Genomic DNA, 21,473 nt, shown 5'->3' on the forward strand with positions numbered 1-21,473 from the left:
TTTTCTCCATCAATTTGCTGTAATTCCTGTGAAACACATAAAGAGTTAACAAACCTTTTGAATGTCATTTTGAATACTTTCAGGGGTGCAGTTTTTATAATGGGGTCATTTATGGGGTATTTCTAATATGAAGGCCCTTCAAATCCACTTCAAAACAGAACTGGTCCCTGAAAAATTTAGATCTTGAATATTTTGTGAAAAATTTGAAAACTGCAGCTGAACTTTGAAGCCCTCTGGTGTCTTCCAAAAGTAAAAACATGTCAACTTCATGATGCACATATAAAGTAGACATATTGTATATGTGAATCAATATATAATTTATTTGGAATAATCATTTTCCTTATAAGCAGAGAGCTTCAAAGTTTAAAAAATGCAAAATTTTCTATTTTTTCTTCAAATTTTTGAATTTTTCACCAAGAAACGATGCAAGTATCGACAACATTTTTACCACTAACATAAAGTAGAATATGTCATGAAAAAACATTCTCAGAATCAGAATGAAAGGTAAAAGCATTCCAGAGTTATTAATGTTTAAAGTGAGTGGTCAGATGTGCCAAAAATGACTGTGAAAATTGTCTGGGTCCTTAAAGGGTACCTCTCATCAAAAAAACTTTTGATATATTATAGATTAATGTATGCAGAATAACTTTACAATTGCATGTTATTAAAAAAAAATATGCTTCTTTCTATTTAATTTTCCACTTTGAAGAAATGACCACTAGGGGTCTCCCTACCAGTCCTGGCAGCAAGCATTTCAGACTCATGCTGGAGTCCTAAACACTACGAGCTGCCAGTCTGCTTTGTTCACAAAGGAGAACACTCAGAGCTGCCAGCCTGCTTTGTTCACAGCCTGTTTGGCTGTGAACAAAGCAGGCTGGCAGCTCTGAGTGTTTAGGACTCCAGCATGAGTCAGAAATGCTTGCTGACAGGACTGATCGGGAAAAATACAATAGAAAGAAGCATATTTTTCCTTAACATGCTATTGGAAAGTTATTAAACATTCATTAATCTAAAATATATCAAAAGTTTATTTGATGAGAGGTACCCTTTAAGGGGTTAATGGGCAGAAGCTGAGAGCTGATTGGCTGAAAGGAAGAAAGCTGCAATATGGATACCTCACTCCATACTCTTCTCCTGCTGCTCTGACCGTTCCATGATAATAAACATACTCTCCAGTATTGTTACCAGTCACACAATGTCATGAGGTTATATAAAAAATAAATGTTACAACTCACCTAATACATGTAGTGAAATGTTTGTGAAGAATGTGCGCATACTATTTACCACCTCACATCTGTACTCCCCTTCATCAGATACTTCCGTATTATTGATCCTCAGAGATAAATCGTCACTTCTCATCCTTGTACTGCAGGAGCTGTATGATATCTTTGTGTTGTTTTCCTCTATTTTATATGATATTAAACAGGATGAATTATATAGATGAAGCTTCCATATAACTTGTAGTAATGTGTCTCCAGGATCGGCCTCACACTGCAGAACAGCCGGCCGCCCTCTTATCACCGTCACCCCATCTGGATAGAAGAGAAGAAGGAAAAGAACAATGCATTTTTTTAAATTCAATTGTTATTGGTTGTAATATAACAGTAGTGGTTTCCATTTTAGAAAATTGCACTTCATTTCAAGTTTTTTCACAGTTTATCCACAAATTTAGTAAATATGAGATTTATTCATTCATTTACAATTAGCAATGTTATGGAGGACCCACATGAACCTTTCAAAGTGCATGAACACCTTACAACGTCACACACGGATAAAGCCACATCCACATATTGGGGTCAACTTCTGCGCACCTGAGTTGGTAATGCCTCAGTTTTTTACTGGCAAAATTAAATTGTGCAGCCACTGGCCCCCAAATGTGTGTGTGTGTGTGTGTGTGTGTGTGGGGGGGGGGGGGGGGGGGGGGTTGATCTTGGCCACATGTGACAGCAGCTACACATGTTTTTGCCTCCCAAGAGTTCTGTCAGCCATATGAGATGTCCCAGTACAGGACATGGGCCTGCACTATACTTAGGTCCTGTCAGGTTGAGTCCCTTGGTGACCCGGGGGCTCTCCTGCAGCATCTCCCCTGCTGTTATTGTAGTGTTATTTAATGTAATAGGATTATAGTCGGTATGTCAATGTATAGTCAGTATAAAGGACCTTTGGAGGACTCCAGTAAATGTCTAAAGGACCTGTGAAATGTCACATGTTATGTTTATGTTATCACATGTTACCCAGAGGGCACCAGGTTAACACAAGACCCAAAGCTTGACCAATGAGCTTTGGCTCAGCCCCCTCTATATAAGGGGGCGGCCATTACAATTCTGTCTCTTGTACCATCATCCCTTTACTGAGACCAGTAAAAACCAGAGCTCTCAGTGCTAGTGTCCAGTACCTGGAAGGCCTCAAATCTACAGTCATTCCAGTAAGTCAAGTCTATGTCTGCTGTCACTATCTACAGTCTAGTTAAATGGTCACTCTCATTAAAACAAATTTTGCTATTGCACTCCTTATGATAAATAAGAAATCTTTCTAATATACTATGTTTAAAAAAAATGAAGTTTTCTATGTTTTGTTTGTGTTTAAAAAGCTGCCACTAGGTGTCTCCCTATTTGTCCAGAGCTAATTTTCTCCCATCTTTTCACAGACTTTGGACTCCTGCTGGCCTGGCAGAAGTCCAAACACAGGAAATGCAGTCTGGAGTGCTGAGGGGGGGGGTGTGCAGCCTCATCCAATCATAGCTCCTCTCACACTTAACTGCCGTTTGCTGTTGGTTGCAGAGTAAGGGAGGAAGTTCTCCCCTGTAAGGCTTCAGATGATGTCACGTCTGCTGGGTAACTCCCCTCTCAGTCTGTGAACCTGAACCTGAGGCTGAGCAGAAAATACAGAGCAATATCAAGGTAGAAAACTAAAAAATAATAAAAATAAAGGCAGGGGGTGGTTTATCGTGATGGGGGCAGTGAACTGGGAGAATTATAAAATTTATCAAGTTACTGAGAGGTACTCTTTAAGCCTCAAGTCAATAACCTAAAGTCTATGACAAGTATAATTGATCTCAGCAATGTAAGTCTATGGGATTGTCTCTGTCAGCCACACTTTTCACCCTGCGTGTTCTAACAATTAGTTGAGGTCTGAATTCTCAGACCCCAATCAATCAAAACTTTTGATTTCTCTTAAGTTTCTTTTTAAAGTGCTGGGTTCACTTTAACGGAAAGATATTAAAGGGGTACTCCACTGCTCAGCGTTTGGAACAAACTGTTCCGAACGCTGGAGCCGGCGCCGGGAGCTCTTGATGTCATAGCCACGCCCCTTTCATGATGTCACGCCCCTCCCCCTCAATGCAAGTCTATGGGAGGGGGCTTGACGGCTGTACTATGACGTCACGAGCTCCCAGCGCCGGCTCCAGCGTTCGGAACAGTTTGTTCCAAACTCTGAGCAGCGGTGTACCCCTTTAAATGGGCACTGTCACTTTTGACATGTTGCAGAGGCATTCAAAAGTTTTAATCATTTGGATCTGATTGTTCAGACCTCAGCCATTAGCAAAAACTAGCTGGGAAAAGAGTGCGATAAGTAAAACAAACTCTTATTGCGCAAATGGTTGGGGGCTGAACACTTAGACTGTGACCGATCAAAACTTTTGACATGTCAAAAGTTCTTATAAGCGATAGGTACACTAACATTAACATCAGGGCCGGCCCAGGATATTGTGCTGCCTGGGTCCAAAAGTAAAATGCTAACCACACACCCCACTCCACCCCCTACGGCATAGCGCAAGCAGCCGAGTTATACGGCTCCCTGCCACTGCAGATGAGCTCCATCCCTGTCTGGTACTTACGATCCTGCCTCTCCTGATGTAACAACCTGGATGGAAATTAGTATCCGTGGTCGTGGAGAGGATCAGCTTGTAACTCCCCAGGGTTGATGTGGTATGTTTTTTAGTGTTATGATTTACTGATTGACCCACTGTGTCCTGTACCATAACCACTACATCTATGTGTGTATCAATACCAATGTATATCCTATGCCATAACTGGGGGGCTACTCCCAGCAGGCATTTGGGAACCAATAGCACTAATACATGCTCTAAATAATTAATTAAATCTATGCACTATCTTGAATAGGTGATATAGTACTTTGTGACGAGAAGGGAGACTATTTTGTTTCCAATTTCAGTTGTACATACCTTGTGTGATTGATCCCCTGAGGACGTTGCCATACGCAATTAGAAACATATTGGGATATAGTTCTTTGTGTATATGCATGATTACAATACTGTGATTACCAGTCATACTTTATGGACCATGAACTTAATTACATGGTAATGTTTTTTATTGCTAGGTTCACCATGCGGTGTATTTTAACATGATCTAATAAAATTAAGTATTAATTGCACTCCCCTTTTACCCCTCTGGGGTTTTCTCTGATACTAATTTGGCAGGGGTATGTTGATTTGCGGAATAGCTGCCTTCTGTGGGGCACCTAAAAATAACCACAGCTCTATTGACTGGTCTTACATCTGTAAACTGGGAATGAAAAGGGGGTGCAATACCTTTCTGGAAAGGTGTAGATCTTACCAGAACATTCAAGTATTATTTCAAAGGGGTATAAAAGTTTGACGACGTTGTTACAGGAGACTAATGGGAAACTTAAAGATCTATGGGATTTGATACTATCTTTCACTTATTGTGACGGCTGTGGTAAGGTGGATCCACTGACATGTGGGGATGATGATGTGAGCCGTACCAGTGAGTGGAGTCTAAGGCAGCCAAGGAATAATGTGGCACAGGAAGATAGAGGCACAGCTGTAGTCAGGACTGGCAGGAGGTCAGGGCAGGCGGCAAAGAAGCAAGGTCTGGTCACGTAGCAAGAAGGTCAGAAGGCAGGCGGCACAGGAGCAAGGTCAGAATACGTAGCAAGGGTTAGTTACACGGCAAGGCACAGGAAAATGCTTTCTGTTAGGCAACTAGGCAACAAAGTTCCGGCAGGGGTCAAGGGGAAGTGAGAATTGCTTATAGGGTCAGTGCCCCCCATTTATTGGCGAGCTGGCCCTTTAAATCTCAGAGAGCCGGCGTGCGCACGCCCTAGGAAGCTGGGACGCACGCGCTGGCAATTAGAGAGTACAGTGGAGACGGGAACACAGCGGGGACCGTGCCTGCTAGTCGGAGCCCGGTAAGGAGACAGCAGTGCCGCCCATGCTGGAGAGTGCCCCCGTGGCCAGCATGTCTAGGCACGGAGCCACTTGTCACACTTATATCTTGGATGTCAGCACACACAATGTATGGGCAACCAAAAAGAGAGATAGACATGACCCAAAGCCAAGTGTCTACTTTTAATTTGTATACTGAGACCATCACTTATTGCTTTCTTTCAAATGCAACAGAATTTTGGCAAAGTTTGATTTTTGCCCCATAATTCGAGGTTTAAGAACTTTTCCAACATACCTAAAGAAGAAGCATATCCTTGGTGAACAGGGTTGTGGCGTAAAATCCACCAGAGCCACCATACAGCACAGTTTGAGGCAACCAATAACAGTTGCTCCAAACCGAGGCTAGACAGTCTAAGAATGTGAAGAATTCATCAAACAGCCTGAGCCACTGGGATAAATTTGGCGCCTTATTAAATTGTCTTTTCTAAGGTTGGAATTTCCCAAGACTGGTGTATCCATACTTCCCCATGCCAGATTTTGAAAGGCGCACATCTCTTAATAAATTTGATGCATCTGAGGGTGCCTGTGTGGCTGGCATAGAAATCTACTAAATTCCAAGCTTTTGGGGGGGATGAGGAGCAAAGAGGACTGTACATTTTCACCACTTCCTGCGTCATTAGTGGGAACTGGAAATCAGCGTCGCACATCTAATGACACTAATTTACAGTCGCTCATGTCTTCCAGTTATGATATTAACCTCTTCAGGACATAGGGCGTATGAATACGCCCTGCATCCCGAGTCCTTAAGGACCGAGGGCGTATCCATACGCCCGTGGGAATTCCGGCCCCCACCGCTAGCCGGTTGGGGACCGGAGCCGGATGCCTGCTTAAATCGTTCAGCAGGCATCCCGGCATATCGCCCAGGGGGGTCATTATGACCCGGTGACCCGGAATTACTGGCTGTTCGGGGCCGTCTCTGACGGCCCCGAACAGCCAGAGCCTGCAGGGGTGAGGTGGCACTGGTGCCACCTCACGATCGCCCTGATTCGTCGGCCGGATTACCGGCCGACCAATCAGGGCGCCTGCTGCGGGTGTCACTCCCGCACCCGCTCCGCCCCTCTTACGGAGGACGTGAGCGGGTGCGGGACGTGCACCCCGGGTGCTGGGGACCCCGATCCCCGGCGTTAATGTTGGGATCGGGGCCCCAGGAGCAGCGGCGGCGGGACTGACTCTCCGACGTGGATCGTTGGAGGTGAGTGACAGCCTCCTGCTGTTGCTTAGCAACAGCTCCCAGCATGCAAAAAGGGCATGCTGGGAGCTGTAGTTATGCAACAGCAGGAGGCAGACCACCACAACTCCCAGCATTCCCTTATGGGCATGCTGGGACTTATGATTTTGCAACAGCTGGAGGCACATTTTTTCTATGGAAAAGTGTACCTTCAGCTGTTGTATAACTACAACTCTCAGCTTGCACAAACAGCTAAAGTGCATGCTGGGAGTTGTAGTGGTGAATCTGCTGGTTGCATAACTACAACTCCCAGCATGCCCGTTGGCTGTCGGTGACTGCTGAGAGTTGTAGTTTTGCAACAGCTGAAGGCACACTGGTTGTGAAACTCAGAGTTTTTTTTTACCTAACTCAGTGTTTCACGACCGGTGTGCCTCCAGCTGTTGCAAACTACAACTCTCAGCAGTCACCGTGCACCATGCACCGTACATGCTGGGAGTTGTAGTTTTGCAACAGCCGGAGGCACACTGGTTGTGAAACACTGAGTTAGGTCACAAACTCAGTGATACATAACCAGTGTGCCTACAGTTGTTGCAAAACTACAACTCTCAGCAGTCACCGACAGCCAACGGGCATGCTGGGAGTTGTAGTTATGCAACAGCTGGATGTCCCCCCCAATGTGAACGTACAGGGTACACTCACATGGGCAGGGGGCTTACAGTAAGTATCTGGCTGCAAGTTTGAGCTGCCGCAAACTTTCTGCTGCAGCTCAAACTGCCAGCGAGAAACTACTGTGAACCCCCCGCCCGTGCGACTGTACCCTAAAAACACTACACTACACTAACACAAAAAATAAAATAAAAAGTAAAAAAACACTACGTATACACATACCCCTACACAGCCCCCCTCCCCTCCCAAATAAAAATGACAAACGTCTGGTACGCCACTGTTTCCAAAACGGAGCCTCCAGCTGTTGCAAAACAACTCCCAGTATTGTCGGACAGCCGTTTACTGCCCAGGCATGCTGGGAGTTTTGCAACAGCTGGAGGCACCCTGTTTGGGAATCACTGGCGTAGAATACCCCTATGTCCACCCCTATGCAAGTCCCTAATTTAGGCCTCAAATGCGCATGGCGCTCTCACTTTGGAGCCCTGTCGTATTTCAAGGCAACAGTTTAGGGCCACATATGGGGTATCGCCGTACTCGGGAGAAATTGTGTTACAAATTTTGGGGGGTATTTTCTGCTTTTACCCTTTTTAAAAATGTAAAATTTTTGGGAAAACAAGCATTTTAGGTAAAAAAAAAAATTTTTCTTCACATATGCAAAAGTCGTGAAACACCTGTGGGGTATAAAGGTTCACTTAACCCCTTGTTACGTTCCCCGAGGGGTCTAGTTTCCAAAATGATATGCCATGTGGGTTTTTTTTTTGCTGTCCTGGCACCATAGGGGCTTCCTAAATGCGGCATGCCCCCAGAGCAAAATTTGCTTTCAAAAAGCCAAATGTGACTCCTTCTCTTCCGAGACCTGTAGTGCGCCAGCAGAGCACTTTTGACCCCCATATGGGGTGTTTTCTGAATCGGGAGAAATTGGGCTTCAAATTTTTAGGGGTATTTTCTGCTATTACCTTTTTTAAAAATTAAAAATTTTGGGGAAAACAAGCATTTTAGGTAAAATTTTTTTTTTTTTTTTTACATTTGCAAAAGTCGTGAAACACCTGTGGGGTATAAAGGTTCACTTTATCCCATGTTACATTCCCCGAGGGGTATAGTTTCCAAAATGGTATGCCATGTGGGGTTATTTTGCTGTTCTGGCACCATAAGGGCTTCTTAAAGGTGACATGCCCCCCAAAAACCATTTCAGAAAAACATACTCTCCAAAATCCCCTTGTCGCTCCTTCCCTTCTGAGCCCTCTACTGCGCCCGCCGAACAATTTACATAGACATATGAGGTATGTGCTTACTCGAGAGAAATTGGGCTACAAATACACCCCTTGTAAAAATTCAAAAATTGGGTCTACAAGAACATGTAAGTGTAAAAAATGAAGATTGTGAATTTTCTCCTTCACTTTGCTGCTATTCGTGTGAAACACCTAAAGGGTTAAAACGCTGACTGAATGTCATTTTGAATACTTTGGGGGGTGTAGTTTTTATAATGGGGTCTTTTGTGGGGTATTTCTAATATGAAGACCCTTCAAATCCACTTCAAACCTGAACTGGTCCCTGAAAAATACTGAGTTTGAAAATTTTGTGAAAAATCTGAAAATTGCTGCTGACCGTTGAAGCCCTCTGGTGTCTTCCAAAAGTAAAAACTCATCAATTTTATGATGCAAACATAAAGTAGACATATTGTATATGTGAACAAAAAAAAATGTATTCGTAATATCCATTTTCCTTACAAGCAGAGAGCTTCAAAGTTAGAAAAATGCAAAATTTTCAAATTTTGCATCAAATTTACGGATTTTTCACCAAGAAAGGATGCAAGTATCGACAAAAATTTACCACTATGTTAAAGTAGAATATGTCACGAAAAAACTATCTCAGAATCAGAATTACAACTAAAAGCATCCCAGAGTTATTAATGTTTAAAGTGACAGTGGTCAGATGTGCAAAAAACGCTCCGGTCCTTAAGGCCAAAATGGGCTCCGTCCTGAAGGGGTTAAATACATAACATTTTCAGGACTCAGAATATCCCTTTAAATAACAGCATATGCCCAAAAGGTGTCAAAAAAATGACAAAGATTGTAATTAGGTATTCCGCCTGCAGCTAAAGAAAGCGATCAAAAGTGATACGCAATCATACAGAAGTATTTATCAGGTTTAATATTTCGTCTGGGCAAATACTGGAGTGATTTGCCCATAAAAAACAATCACAACTCAGCCTTCACTTTACCAGAGCTCGTGAAGGTATGAAAGCTGACCTGTGATTGGTTCTTATGGACAATGGACCCCAGTCCGTGCCTCAGACAAAATGATACACCTGAGCCAGTGTTTTATATCTTCCTAAAGGAGTACTCCACTGCTCAGTGTTTGGAACAAACTGTTCCGAACACTGGAGCCGGCGCCGGGAGCTCATGACGCCATAGCCCCACCCTCATGATGTCACGCTCCACCCCCTCAATGCAAGTCTACGGAAGAAGGCGTGGCAGCTGCCACGCCCCCTTCCATAGACTTGCATTGAGGGGGTGGGGCATGTTGTCATGGGGGTGGGGCTATGACATCACAATTCCCCGCATTACCCTGGTTGCCCATCTTTGAACCCTCTCCAGCTCCCTTATATTTTTCTTGTACACTAGTGCCCAGTACTGTACACAGTATTCTATGTGTGGTCTGACTAGTGATTTGTACAGCAGTAGAATTATTTCCTTGTTGTGGGCATCTATGTCCCTATCTATGCACCCCATGATTTTATTTGACACTGGTCACTACAGCTAAATTTACTATTAACTGAGACTCCTAAATCCTTTTCCACATCAGTCATCCCAAGTGTTCTCCCATTTAATACCTAATCCCAGCCCCGGATTTTTCTTCCCCATGTGCAGTACCTTACATTTATCAGTGTTGAACCTCATCTGCCACTTCCCAGCCCAAACCTCCAACCTATCAAGATCCATTTGACACAGTGCCCTGTCCTCTATTGTGTTTACTGCTTTACAGAGTTTAGTATCATCTGCAAAGATTGCTACTTTACTGTTCAAGAACTGGACCCAAGACTGACCTCTATGGTACCCCACTAGTAACAGTCACCCAATCAGAATAAGTACAATTAATAACCACCCTCTGTATATGTTGGGTCCGATGCAGAGTGTATCTAGAATCAGTAACTAGTTTCCATGGGTGCACAGAATCTACATAGGGAGTAGAAAGGAGTCCCTGTTCCTGTACAGTAAGCATCACTGCTTACCGTATGTCCCATGGAGATAAGTGGCAATGCTATGTATTAACAAACTGCCACATAACTTCCTATTCTTCATGGGCTGGGCCCTCTGTACCTGGCCCATGGAGTGTAGAGCCACATTCGCTCATCTTTAGTCATAGTTGCTATTCATGGGAAAATGCCTTTGAAGTTAAAGGGGTACTCCGCTGCTCAGCGTTTGGAACATATTGTTCAAAACACTTGAGCCGGCGTCGGGAGCTTGTGATGTCACAGCCCTGCCCCCTCATGATGTCACGCCCCACCCCCTCAATGCAAGTCTATGGGAGGGGGCATGACAGCCGTCACGCCCCTCCCATAGACTTGCATTGAGGGGGCGGGGCGTGACATCATGAGGGGGCGGGGCTATGACGTCACGAGCTCCCGGCTCCAGCGTTCAGAACAGATTGTTCCAATAAGTCGGAAAATACCATGTGGTTCTTCAAAGAGCACCAGCTATAGAAACCCTGAGTCATGCCCTGCCACCCTTCAGACCCTGCTCTAGGTAGGTATTATACCGTTACAGCGCTTCTGTGAGCGTTTGCTCATACAGATAATTGTATACAAGCAATGTAATCCCAGAGTTCATTAATTTAATTCTATTTTTACATAAAAAAAAAAACAAAAAAAAATAACAATGGTTCAGAAAGCACACAGAACCTGTGTGAACAAGGCCAAGGGTACTTCCACAAGGAAGACATGAGCGCAGAATATTGTAGTGAAGAAAACTCTCTGGACTTTACCTATACTTTTTTGTTGTTGTTAGTTTTGCGGTGTTGGTTTGCTCATACCCACACATAATGTTCTATGACTAAAGATGATTATGAAAGTAGAATTTTTATGCACAGTCATCTAGAGACCGGAGAAATCCTCTAACCTTCAACCAACACATCTTCAGGCCAAACCTACAGTTTACAAGAATTGCGCCTTTCTTATAGTACAGGATGGGCGGTGAGACACGAAAGTGACATGATCTCCACTGGCTCCGTACATTTCATTCCCATGTGAATATAAAAATAACATAATAATATACATTGAGCTTTCCATATGACTAAACTGGGATATTGTCTGTAGCATTTTTTTTTTTTAAATCAACTGGTGCCAGAAAGTTAAACAGATTTATAAATTACTTCTATTAAAAAATCTTAATCCTTCCAGTACTTATCAGCTGCTGAATACTACAGGGGAAATTCTTTTCTTTTTAGAACACAGAGCTCTCTGCTGACATCACGAGCACAGTGCTCTCTGCTGACGTCTCTGTCCATTTTGGGAACTGTCCAGAGTAGGAGAAAATCCCCATAGAAAACATATGCTGCTCTGGACAGTTCCTAAAATAGACTGAGATGTCAGCATGTCTTGCTCGCGAATATTCACAATGCGAATGTTATTCGCGAATATTGCATATTCACGAATTCGCGAATATAGCACTATATATTCGTAATTACGAATATTCGTTTTTTTTTTTCACAGTACGCATCACAGTGATCATCCCTCTCTGCTTCCAGCTTGTGTGGTGTAAAGAAGGCTCTAATACTACTGTGTGAGACTGGCGTGCAAATTTTCGCATATGCGAATTTACGCTTATGCTAATTTTTGTGTATACAAATTTTTGCATATGTAAATAAAACGCGAATATTCACGAATATTTGACGAATATTCGTCCATATATTCGCGAATATTCGCGAATTCGAATATGGCCTATGCCGCTCAACACTAAATACGAATAGCAAAATAACGAAAGTATTCATTATTTACCGAATGCATGCGGTAAATAACGAATGTATTCGTTATCCGTAATCGAACGTAAAGAATTCATTCAAATTTTTTTATTGGTCCTTGCGCTAGCACTGTTGCGCTACACACTGTTTCTGTTACTGTTACCAGGGTGCCTCCAGCTGTTGCAAAACTACCAGGCACATGTTGGCAAACATGCGCAAAGCTTTTTAATTCATTTTCAAATTCCGCTGGCTTTTCTCAGAAATGGGTCAGTAGGTCAATGACATGCATAGTAATTACCGTGGGAACATTTTTCATTCATAAAACCGCAGGCTTAATTGGATAATTGCCGTGTAGAACGTTGGACCCCAAACATTCTAAACGGCAATTATCCAATTAAGTCTGCGGTTTTATGAATGAAAAATGTTCCCATGGCAATTACTATGCATGTCATTGACCTACTAACCCATTTCTGAGAAAAGCCAGCAGAATTTGAAAATTAACTAAAAAGCTTTGCACTTGTTTGCCAAAGTGTGCCTCCAGCTGTTGCAAAACTGCAACTCCCAGCATGCCCAGACAGCCTTTGGCTGTCAGGGCATGCTGGGTGGGTGTTGTAGTTTTGCAACAGCAGGAGGCACCCTGGTAACAGTAACAGAAACAGTAGTGCAAGTGACATGACATGTTATACATAAATCACCCGACAATCAAACACATCAATCATTCATACAGCATTCATTCATTCAACATAAAATTATGTATGAATAATAAATCACAGAAAATTATATTATCTTACGTGTCTTAAAATGTTCCGATCTCTGCGGCTGCCCTCTTTTCCTGCACACACACTCTCCCGATAATGGTCCCCTGCTTAAAAAAGATTTACCCAAATGTACCTTAATACCAAATGTATCCGAAAGAAAATATATACCGAATGTATCGGAAAAATCAAAACCGAAAATATTACCGAACCAAAATTTTTATCCAAAACGGAAAAAAACGAAACGTAACGAAATTAAAAATTTTCTTGTGCACAAGTCTATTGTCATCTGAAGACACTGCACCAAACACATCCATGCAGTTTGTATTTAAGACATGCAATGATATCACGAAGAATATTAAAGGGGTACAACGGCGGGGGAAAAAATTCTAATCAACTGGTGCCTGAAAGTTAAACAGATTTGTAAATGACTTCTATATAAAAATCTTAATCCTTCTAGTACTTATCAGCTGTTGTATGCTCCACAGGAAATTGTGCAGTTCTTTCTAGTCTGACCACAATGCTCCCTGTTGCCACCTCTGTCCATTTCAGGAACTGTCCAGAGCAGGAGAGGTTTGCTATGGGGATGTGTTCCTGCTCTGGACAGTTGCTGAAATGGACAGAGGTGGCAACAGGGAGCACTGTAGTCAGACTAGAAAGAACTACACAACTTCCTTTGTAGTATACAGCAGCTGATAAACACTGGAAGGTTTAAGATTTTTACATATAAGTAAATTATAAATCTGTTTAACTATCTGGCACCAGTTGATTTTTAAAAATTAGTTTTCCACCAGAATACCCCTTTAAAGGGGTATTCCAGGAAAAAACTTATATATATATATATATATATATATATATATATATATATATATTATTTATATATATATATATATATATATATATATATATATATATATATATATCTCAACTGGCTCCAGAAAGTTAAACAGATTTGTAAATTACTTCTATTAAAAAATATTAATCCTTTCAGTACTTATGAGCTTCTGAAGTTAAGGTTGTTCTTTTGTCTAAATCCTCTCTGATGACACGTGTCTCGGGAAACGCCCAGTTTAGAAGAGGTTTTCTATGGGGATTTGCTTCTAAACTGGGCGTTTCCCGAGACAGGTGTCATCAGAGAGGATTTAGACAGAAAAGAACAACCTTAACTTCAGAAGCTCATAAGTACTGAAAGGATTAAGATTTTTAATAGAAGTAATTTGCAAAGCTGTTTAACTTTCTGGAGCCAGTTTATATATATATATATATATATATATATATATATATATATATATATATATATATATATATATAAAAAGTTTTTGCCTGGAATACCCATTTAAGGCTCTGGCATCCCTAGGAACAGAAGTAAGCTTAACCCCTTAACGACGCAGGACGTATATTTACGATCCCGCATCATATCGCGTGGGTCCCGGCACTAATCAACGGCCGGGACCCGCGGCTAATACCACACATCGCCGATCGCGGCGATGTGCGGTATTAACCCTTTAGAAGCGGCGGACCGCCGCTTCTAAAGTGAAACTGAAAGTATCCCAGCTGCTCAGTCGGGCTGTTCGGGACCGCCGCGGTGAAATCGCGGCATCCCGAACAGCTGATCGGACACCGGGAGGGCTCTTACCTGCCTCCTCGGTGTCCGATCGACGAATGACTGCTCCGTGCCTGAGATCCAGGCAGGAGCAGTCAAGCGCCGATAATACTGATCACAGGCGTGTTAATGCACGCCAGTGATCAGCATAGGAGATCAGTGTGTGCAGTGTTACAGGTCCCTATGGGACCTATAACACTGCAAAAAAAAAGTAAAAAAAAAGTGTTAATAAAGGTCATTTAACCCCTTCCCTAATAAAAGTTTGAATCACCCCCCTTTTCCCATAAAAAAAATAAAACAGTGTAAAAAAAAAAAAAAATAAACATATGTGGTATCGCCGCGTGCGTAAATGTCCGAACTATAAAAATATATCATTAATTAAGCCGTACGGTCAATGGCCAAAAAAGCGTATTTTGGTAACTTTTTATAACATTAAAAAATGAATAAAAAGTGATCAAAAAGTCTGATCAAAACAAAAATCATACCAATAAAAACTTCAGATCACGGCGCAAAAATGAGTCCTCATACCGCTCTGTACGTGGAAAAATAAAAAAGTTATAGGGGTCAGAAGATGACATTTTTAAACGTATAAATTTTCCTGCATGTAGTTATGATTTTTTCCAGAAGTGCGACAAAATCAAACCTATATAAGTAGGGGATCATTTTAACCGTATGGACCTACAGAATAATGATAAGATGTAATTTTTACCGAAATATGCACTGCGTAGAAACGGAAGCCCCCAAAAGTTACAAAATGGCGTTTTTTTTTCGATTTTGTCGCACAATGATTTTTTTTTCCGTTTCGCCGTGCATTTTTGGGTAAAATGACTAATGTCACTGCAAAGTAGAATTGGCGACACAAAAAATTTTTAGGTGGAAAATTGAAAGGGTTATGATTTTTAAAAGGTAAGGAGGAAAAAACGAAAGTGCAAAAACGGAAAAACCCTGAGTCCTTAAGGGGTTAAAGGGGTACTCCAGTGAAATACAATTTTTTTAATTAACTGGTGCCAGAAAGTTAAACTGATTTTTTAATTACAAAATTTAAAAATCTTAATCCCTCCCATACTCATCAGCTGCTGTATGCTCCAGTGTAGTTCTTTTCAGTTTGACCACAGTGCTCTCTGCTGACACCTTTGTCCATGTCAGGAATTGAGTACAAGAAAATCTCCAAAGCAAACCTCTCCTGCTCTGGACAGTTCCTAACAAAGACAAAAGTGACCGCAGAGAGCACTGTGGTCAGACTGAAAAGAAATTCAATAATCACTTCCTGTGGATCATACAACAGCTGATAAGTACTGGAAGGATTAAGATTTTTTAATAGAAGCAATTTACCAACCTGTTTAACTTTCTGGCACCAGTTGATTTGAATTTTATTTTTTTCCCCACTGGAGTACCCCTTTAACCGGTCAACAATATAGAGAGCAATAGAGATGCTTGGTGGTTTTCCTTCAGATTTGTGTTGTGTTGGTTTATGGTGATGACAAGTAATGAAGTGACCGCAGTGTTTATGGTCCGTGAGAGAACCCCCACTGGTGCAGTGTCCTATTTTCAGGGGACAGAGCTGTTCAGAACCACAAGCATTTTGTTATTACTGTAACTGTATTCAAGTGGAAACCAACTAGTAAGCTTGTCGTTAGTGTTGCTCGCGAATATTCGCAAAACGAATATCGCATATTCCCGAATTCGCGAATATTCGCGAATATAGCACTATATATTCGTAATTACGAATATCCGTTTTTTTTTTTTTTCACAGTACACATCACAGTGATCACCCCTCTCTGCTTCCAGCTTGTATGGTGTAAAGAAGGCTCTAATACTACTGTGTGAGACTGGCGTGCGAATTTCCGCATATACGAAAATTAGCATATGCAAATTTTTCGCATATGCGAATTTTCGTTTATGTAAATTTTATTTACGCTAATTTTTGCATACGCGAATTTTCACATGCGCAAATTTTCACATATGCGAAAATAAAACGAGGATATTACGAATATGCGAATATTCGCGAATATATGACGAATATTCGTCCATATATTCGCGAATATTCGAGAATTCGAATATGGCCTATGCTGCTCAACACTACTTGTCGTGCCTCGTTTGAGTAGAATATTTCACCAATACCAACAGCCCACAACAGAGTACCTTACATGGGGGGGGGGGGGGGGTTAAACAACAGGACACCATTTCACTACCATCATAGCACATGACAAGCCCCTCATATATTTTACCCTTATTAGCTAACGTTGGGCCACTCCTTCATTTTCCCTACCATGTTTATCTCAGGGGGTTCTTCTAGTGCGCTGCACTATTCTTGCTATAAGAAAAAGGAAATTCACAGACCCCAAGATTCCTTGGTACTCATTGGATAAAGCATCAGGTAAAGCTGTCATGACTCCCTTCCAAACTTACTGTTACACAAATACTGTATATTATTCTTAAATGGACACTCTTATAAAAACTAATTTTTGCTATCGCACTCCTTATGGCAAATACAATCTATTTCTAATATACTTTGTTTAAAAAAAATGAAGTTTTCTATATTTTATTTGTACTTGAAAAAGCTCCAGAGCACATTTTCCCCCATCACCAACAGCATGTGGCAGTTAAGTGTGAGAGGAGCTATGATTGGAAGAGGCTGGACACACCCCCCTCAGCACTCCAGGCTGCACTTCCATTTAGGGGGGTATGGTGGTTTGTTTGGATGCAGGGTTATATGGCTTGTTAAATAAAAAAAATCCTTGAAGACCGGGGTACATATGGCACACTGCCCTCTGATCCGACATCCCTTTTTAGGGAGGATCTGAGGTCAGTGTTGAACCTTGGTCTGGATTTAGGGGTTATTTCCCAAAAACAGTATGACTATATCCTGATTCACAATCCCAATACCCCCATCTTCCACTCACTGCCTAAGGTACATAAGGACCGATTCCCTCCCCCGATGCGACCTATCGTAGCGGGAATCGGTTCCTTGAATGAGCGCCTTAGTCAGTGGGTGGACTCAGTTTTAAAACCTTTGGTTCCTCTCTCCCCCAGTTATATTAAGGACTCGCAACATTTGTTATCCATGGTGGGCCAGATAGAATGGCAACCCTCCTTCTCCTGGCTCACCATGGATATCGAATCCTTATATTCATCTTTACCTCATCATTTGTCTATTTTGGCCGTCACTTCTATTATGTCCACTTTTTCCACCTACAATATTGAGTTGCAGGAATTTGTCATCGAGGCTTTACGTTATTAATTGTCACATATTTTTTTTTCCTTTGATGGAGATTTTTTTTATTCCAAAAACAGGCGCCTCTATGGGCGCTAAAGCCTCACCATCCATCGCTAACATTTTTGTTTTTTTCGTGGGAGTTACAGTATATTTTTTGTGATGACAATCCATTTCAGCAAGATATTGCTTTTCTTGGTAGATTTGTGGACGATGTGTTCATAATTTGGAAAACAGATCCATGCAACATACAAAATTTCCTTGATTTCATAAACAATAATCCTTTTAATCTATGGTTCACATTTGCTTGGAACAAAACTCAAGTTCCGTTTCTGGATATACTGCTAACAGCTGAAACCCCTCATGTATGTACATCTACTTATCGTAAAGTCTGTGCGGGCAATTCACTTTTAAGAGCTGAGTCTTGTCACCCGAGGCACACAATTGCTGCTGTGCCTGTGGGTGAATTTACCCGTGCTAAGCGCAATTGTTCCTCTCAAAAATTGTTCAACAATGAATCCGCTGTGGTGAAAGAACGTTTGACTAACAGGGGTTATCCCCCAAGACTAATACACAGAGCTTTGAATAAGGTTTGTGACAAGGATAGGAAGGAGTTGTTGACCTCATCTAAATCTAAAAGTGGTAACAGAAATATAGGAACTAAGTGTCCCGATAATGATATTGTTACTTTTGTTACTACTTTTAGTACAGAGTATCAGGAGGTAACTAAAATTGTAAAGAAGTATCTACCAGTTTTATCGCAGGATCCAATTCTGGCCAAGTTCATACGTAGAGGTTGTAGGTTTTCCTCTAGACGCGCTCCCACTCTTGGCAACATTTTGTCACCCAGTATATTTTCTACCACCGGCGAGATCGGCCCCACCTGGCTCCAGGTAAAAGGATTTTATAAGTGTGGCCTCTCTCGCTGCGTGGTTTGTAAATATGCACAAGTAACTAAGGAGGTTGTTGCTTATAATACTAATCAATGTTTTCCTATACGCTCGTTTATTAACTGCCAGACTACGTTTACAGTTTATGTCATATCCTGTATGAAATGCAAATTAAATTATGTAGGCGGTACAAAACGCTTTTAAAAAAAACGTATACAGGAACACATTCGAGCCACAGTCAATCCGCACCATGTGAACGCCTTCATGGTCTCTAGACATTTTCGGGACGTTCACGGTGGCGATGTCTCAGACATGATTTTCTGTGGCATCGAATGTGTTCGCAAACACTTGAGAGGAGGAGATCGGGTAAGAACCCTACGAAACAGAGAGGCCTTTTGGATACATAATCTCCAGACCACTCATCCTAGTGGCCTGAACCTTAGAAATGATTTGATTCTCCATTACTAATTGATTTCACTTTTTAGGGCATTATCTATATTGTGCGGTTTTTCCTTGCGGTTTTTCTATTTTAGTTTAGTTTTTTCTTTATTTTTTTTGGCTTATGTTTTTTTATTTTCATTAACATAGGATTTACATTGTTCCATAATTGCATTTTGTGTGGAATTTTATGTGCAACAATATCTTATTACTACTTACAGGTTTTACCTTTAAGTGTTTGTTAGGGTTAATCTGTCGAGGTAACCGAGTGGGTTAATTATTATGGACTTGGTCCAGACTCCTCCCTTCCTCGGATAGATGCCCGTATATAACCTGTTTTTGTAGTGATTTTACAATGTGCTGAGACAAAGGGTGCATACCCGAAACGCGTCCACGCTGATCATTTGTTGTTTGTTACCTGGCTGAGTCCCGCTTGCATGCGGTTTTATGGGATCTGAATAAACAGAATTTTTCATCGCACCACTAGCTACCTATTTCTGTTCTATATTTTTAAATTACTTCTATTACAAAATCTTAATCCTTCCAGTACTTATTAGCTGCTGAATGCTACAGAGGAAATTCCTTTCTTTTTGGAACACTGATGACATCACGAGCACAGTGCTCTCTGCTGACATCTCTGTCCATTTTAGCAACCATGCATAGCAGATGTATGCTAAGGGCAGCATGGTGGCTCAGTGGTTAGCACTGCTGTCCTGCAGTGCTGGGGACTTGGGTTCAAATCCCACTAAGGGCAACAATAAATAAAGCATAATTATTATTATTATTATAATAACACCAGCAGAGAGAACTGTGCTCATGATGTCATCAGAGAGCATTCTGTAGTATTCAGCAGCTAATAAGTACAGGAAGGATTAAGGATTATTTTTTAATAGAAGTAATTTACAAATATGTTTAACTTTCTGCCACCAGTTGATTTAAAAGAAAAAAGGTTTTCACCGGAGTACCCCTTTAAGACGCAGCTAATTTTATAGGATACAAATCTAGAAAATAAAGATTCTGAACCAAATACAATGTAAAGTATAGGACAGTGATCTTCAACCTGCGGACCTCCAGATGTTGCCAAACTACAACTCCCAGCATGCCCGGACAGCCGTTGGCTGTGCGGGCATGCTGGGAGTTGTAGTTTTGCAACATCTGGAGGTCCGCAGGTTGAAGACCACTGGTATAGGAGGTAATACTTACTGGTCCCCGCCGCTCCGGACCCGTCACCGCTGTCCTGGATGTCGCCCTCCATCGCTGTTGCCGCGTCCCCGGGGTGTCCCCGTCGCTCCGGAACGTCTCTGCTGCCCGGTATCCTCGCTCTCCGTCGCCACCATGACGTCACTACGCACGGCGCTCCTATTGGAGCGACGACGTGATGACGAAGAAGAAGAGCACCGGCCATGCAGGGGATCCCGGCACGGAGCAGACACCGAGGAGGCAGGTAAGGTCCCTCCCGGGGTCCTGTAAGCTGTTCGGGACGCCGCAATTTCACCACGGCGGTCCCGAACAGCCCGACTGAACAGCCGGGTTAGTGTTATTTTCGCTTCAGACGCGGCGGTCAGCTTTGATCACCGCGTCTGAAGGGTTAATACAGGGCATCACCGCGATTGGTGATGTCCTGTATTAGCCATGGGTCCCGGCCGTTGATGGCCGCAGGGACCGCCGCGATAGGTGTGTATTCGCCTTATAAGACGCACCAGCTTCCCCCCCCAAGAAAAAGTGCGTCTTATACGGCGAAAAATACGGTAGGTTTTTTTTGCGACTTTGGCACTTGATAAATCTCTGACCACTGCAAGTCAAAAAATATTACTTATTTTTTATTTTTTTTTGCTTAGGGCACTGTACAATCAAAAAGTCACACAGAAAATAGAGTAGTCGCACATGCAACTTTTTTGAGACAATTTTAAGCAAAAAAATACAAACTACTTAATGCTTTGATAAATGTCCCTCATAGTGACTCTAGTCGGCTCATTTTTGAACCGTATCAGTTTTATTGCCGGACTAAAAGCCGTGGCAGATCATTGTTTTTCAGTCCGGTAATAAAAACTGATACGGTTCAAAAATGAGCCGACCAGAGTCCCTATGGGGGACATTTATCAAAGCATTTAGTATTTTTTATTTTTTTTTGCTTAAAATTTTTGCTTCAGGTAGTAGAAGAATTACGATATCTTACCTGCTCCGGAGACTATAGCGCTGAAAACACTGACTGTAAGCAGTAGGAGAAACATGTTCATGGAAGAAGCTGCATGTCAGGGTTGTGAAGATACGGTCTATACCGCCAACATCTCTCAACATTAGAGAAGTGAACTTACTGTAGAGAACACCTCACTGTGTCACCGTTCCTATTTTAACACTGCAGCGTTTCGCTTCCTGTTTATAGATGCAGGCAATGAAAGCAGTGAAATAAAGCTTTGTAATGCACTTTGTGATACAATACAGTTATAAGGCCATAGTTGTATTTTTAAACCCCTTAAGGACGCAGGGTTTTTCCGTTTTTGCGCTTTTGTTTTTTTCCTCCTCACTTTTATAAATCATAACCCTTTCAATTTTGCACCTAAAAATCCATAGGAT

General features: G+C 42.0%; 1 protein-coding gene across 1 annotated transcript in view; it reads right to left on the bottom strand.

Annotated features, from left to right (window-relative positions):
- Positions 1 to 21,186, bottom strand: part of LOC130358109 (cell surface glycoprotein CD200 receptor 1-A-like) — an 89,635-nt gene extending 68,449 nt beyond the window's left edge. Inside the window, exons 1-2 of the mRNA XM_056560936.1 lie at positions 21,076 to 21,186; positions 1,236 to 1,532 (exon numbers count right to left, since the gene is read on the bottom strand). Of these exons, the coding sequence (XP_056416911.1) occupies positions 1,236 to 1,532; positions 21,076 to 21,136 (358 nt within the window). The 5' untranslated portion in view covers positions 21,137 to 21,186. The remainder of the gene's footprint in view (positions 1 to 1,235; positions 1,533 to 21,075) is intronic.
- Between the last annotated feature and the right edge of the window lie 287 nt (positions 21,187 to 21,473).

Source organism: Hyla sarda, chromosome 2, assembly GCF_029499605.1.
Source record: "Hyla sarda isolate aHylSar1 chromosome 2, aHylSar1.hap1, whole genome shotgun sequence".
Lineage (NCBI taxonomy): Eukaryota > Metazoa > Chordata > Amphibia > Anura > Hylidae > Hyla > Hyla sarda.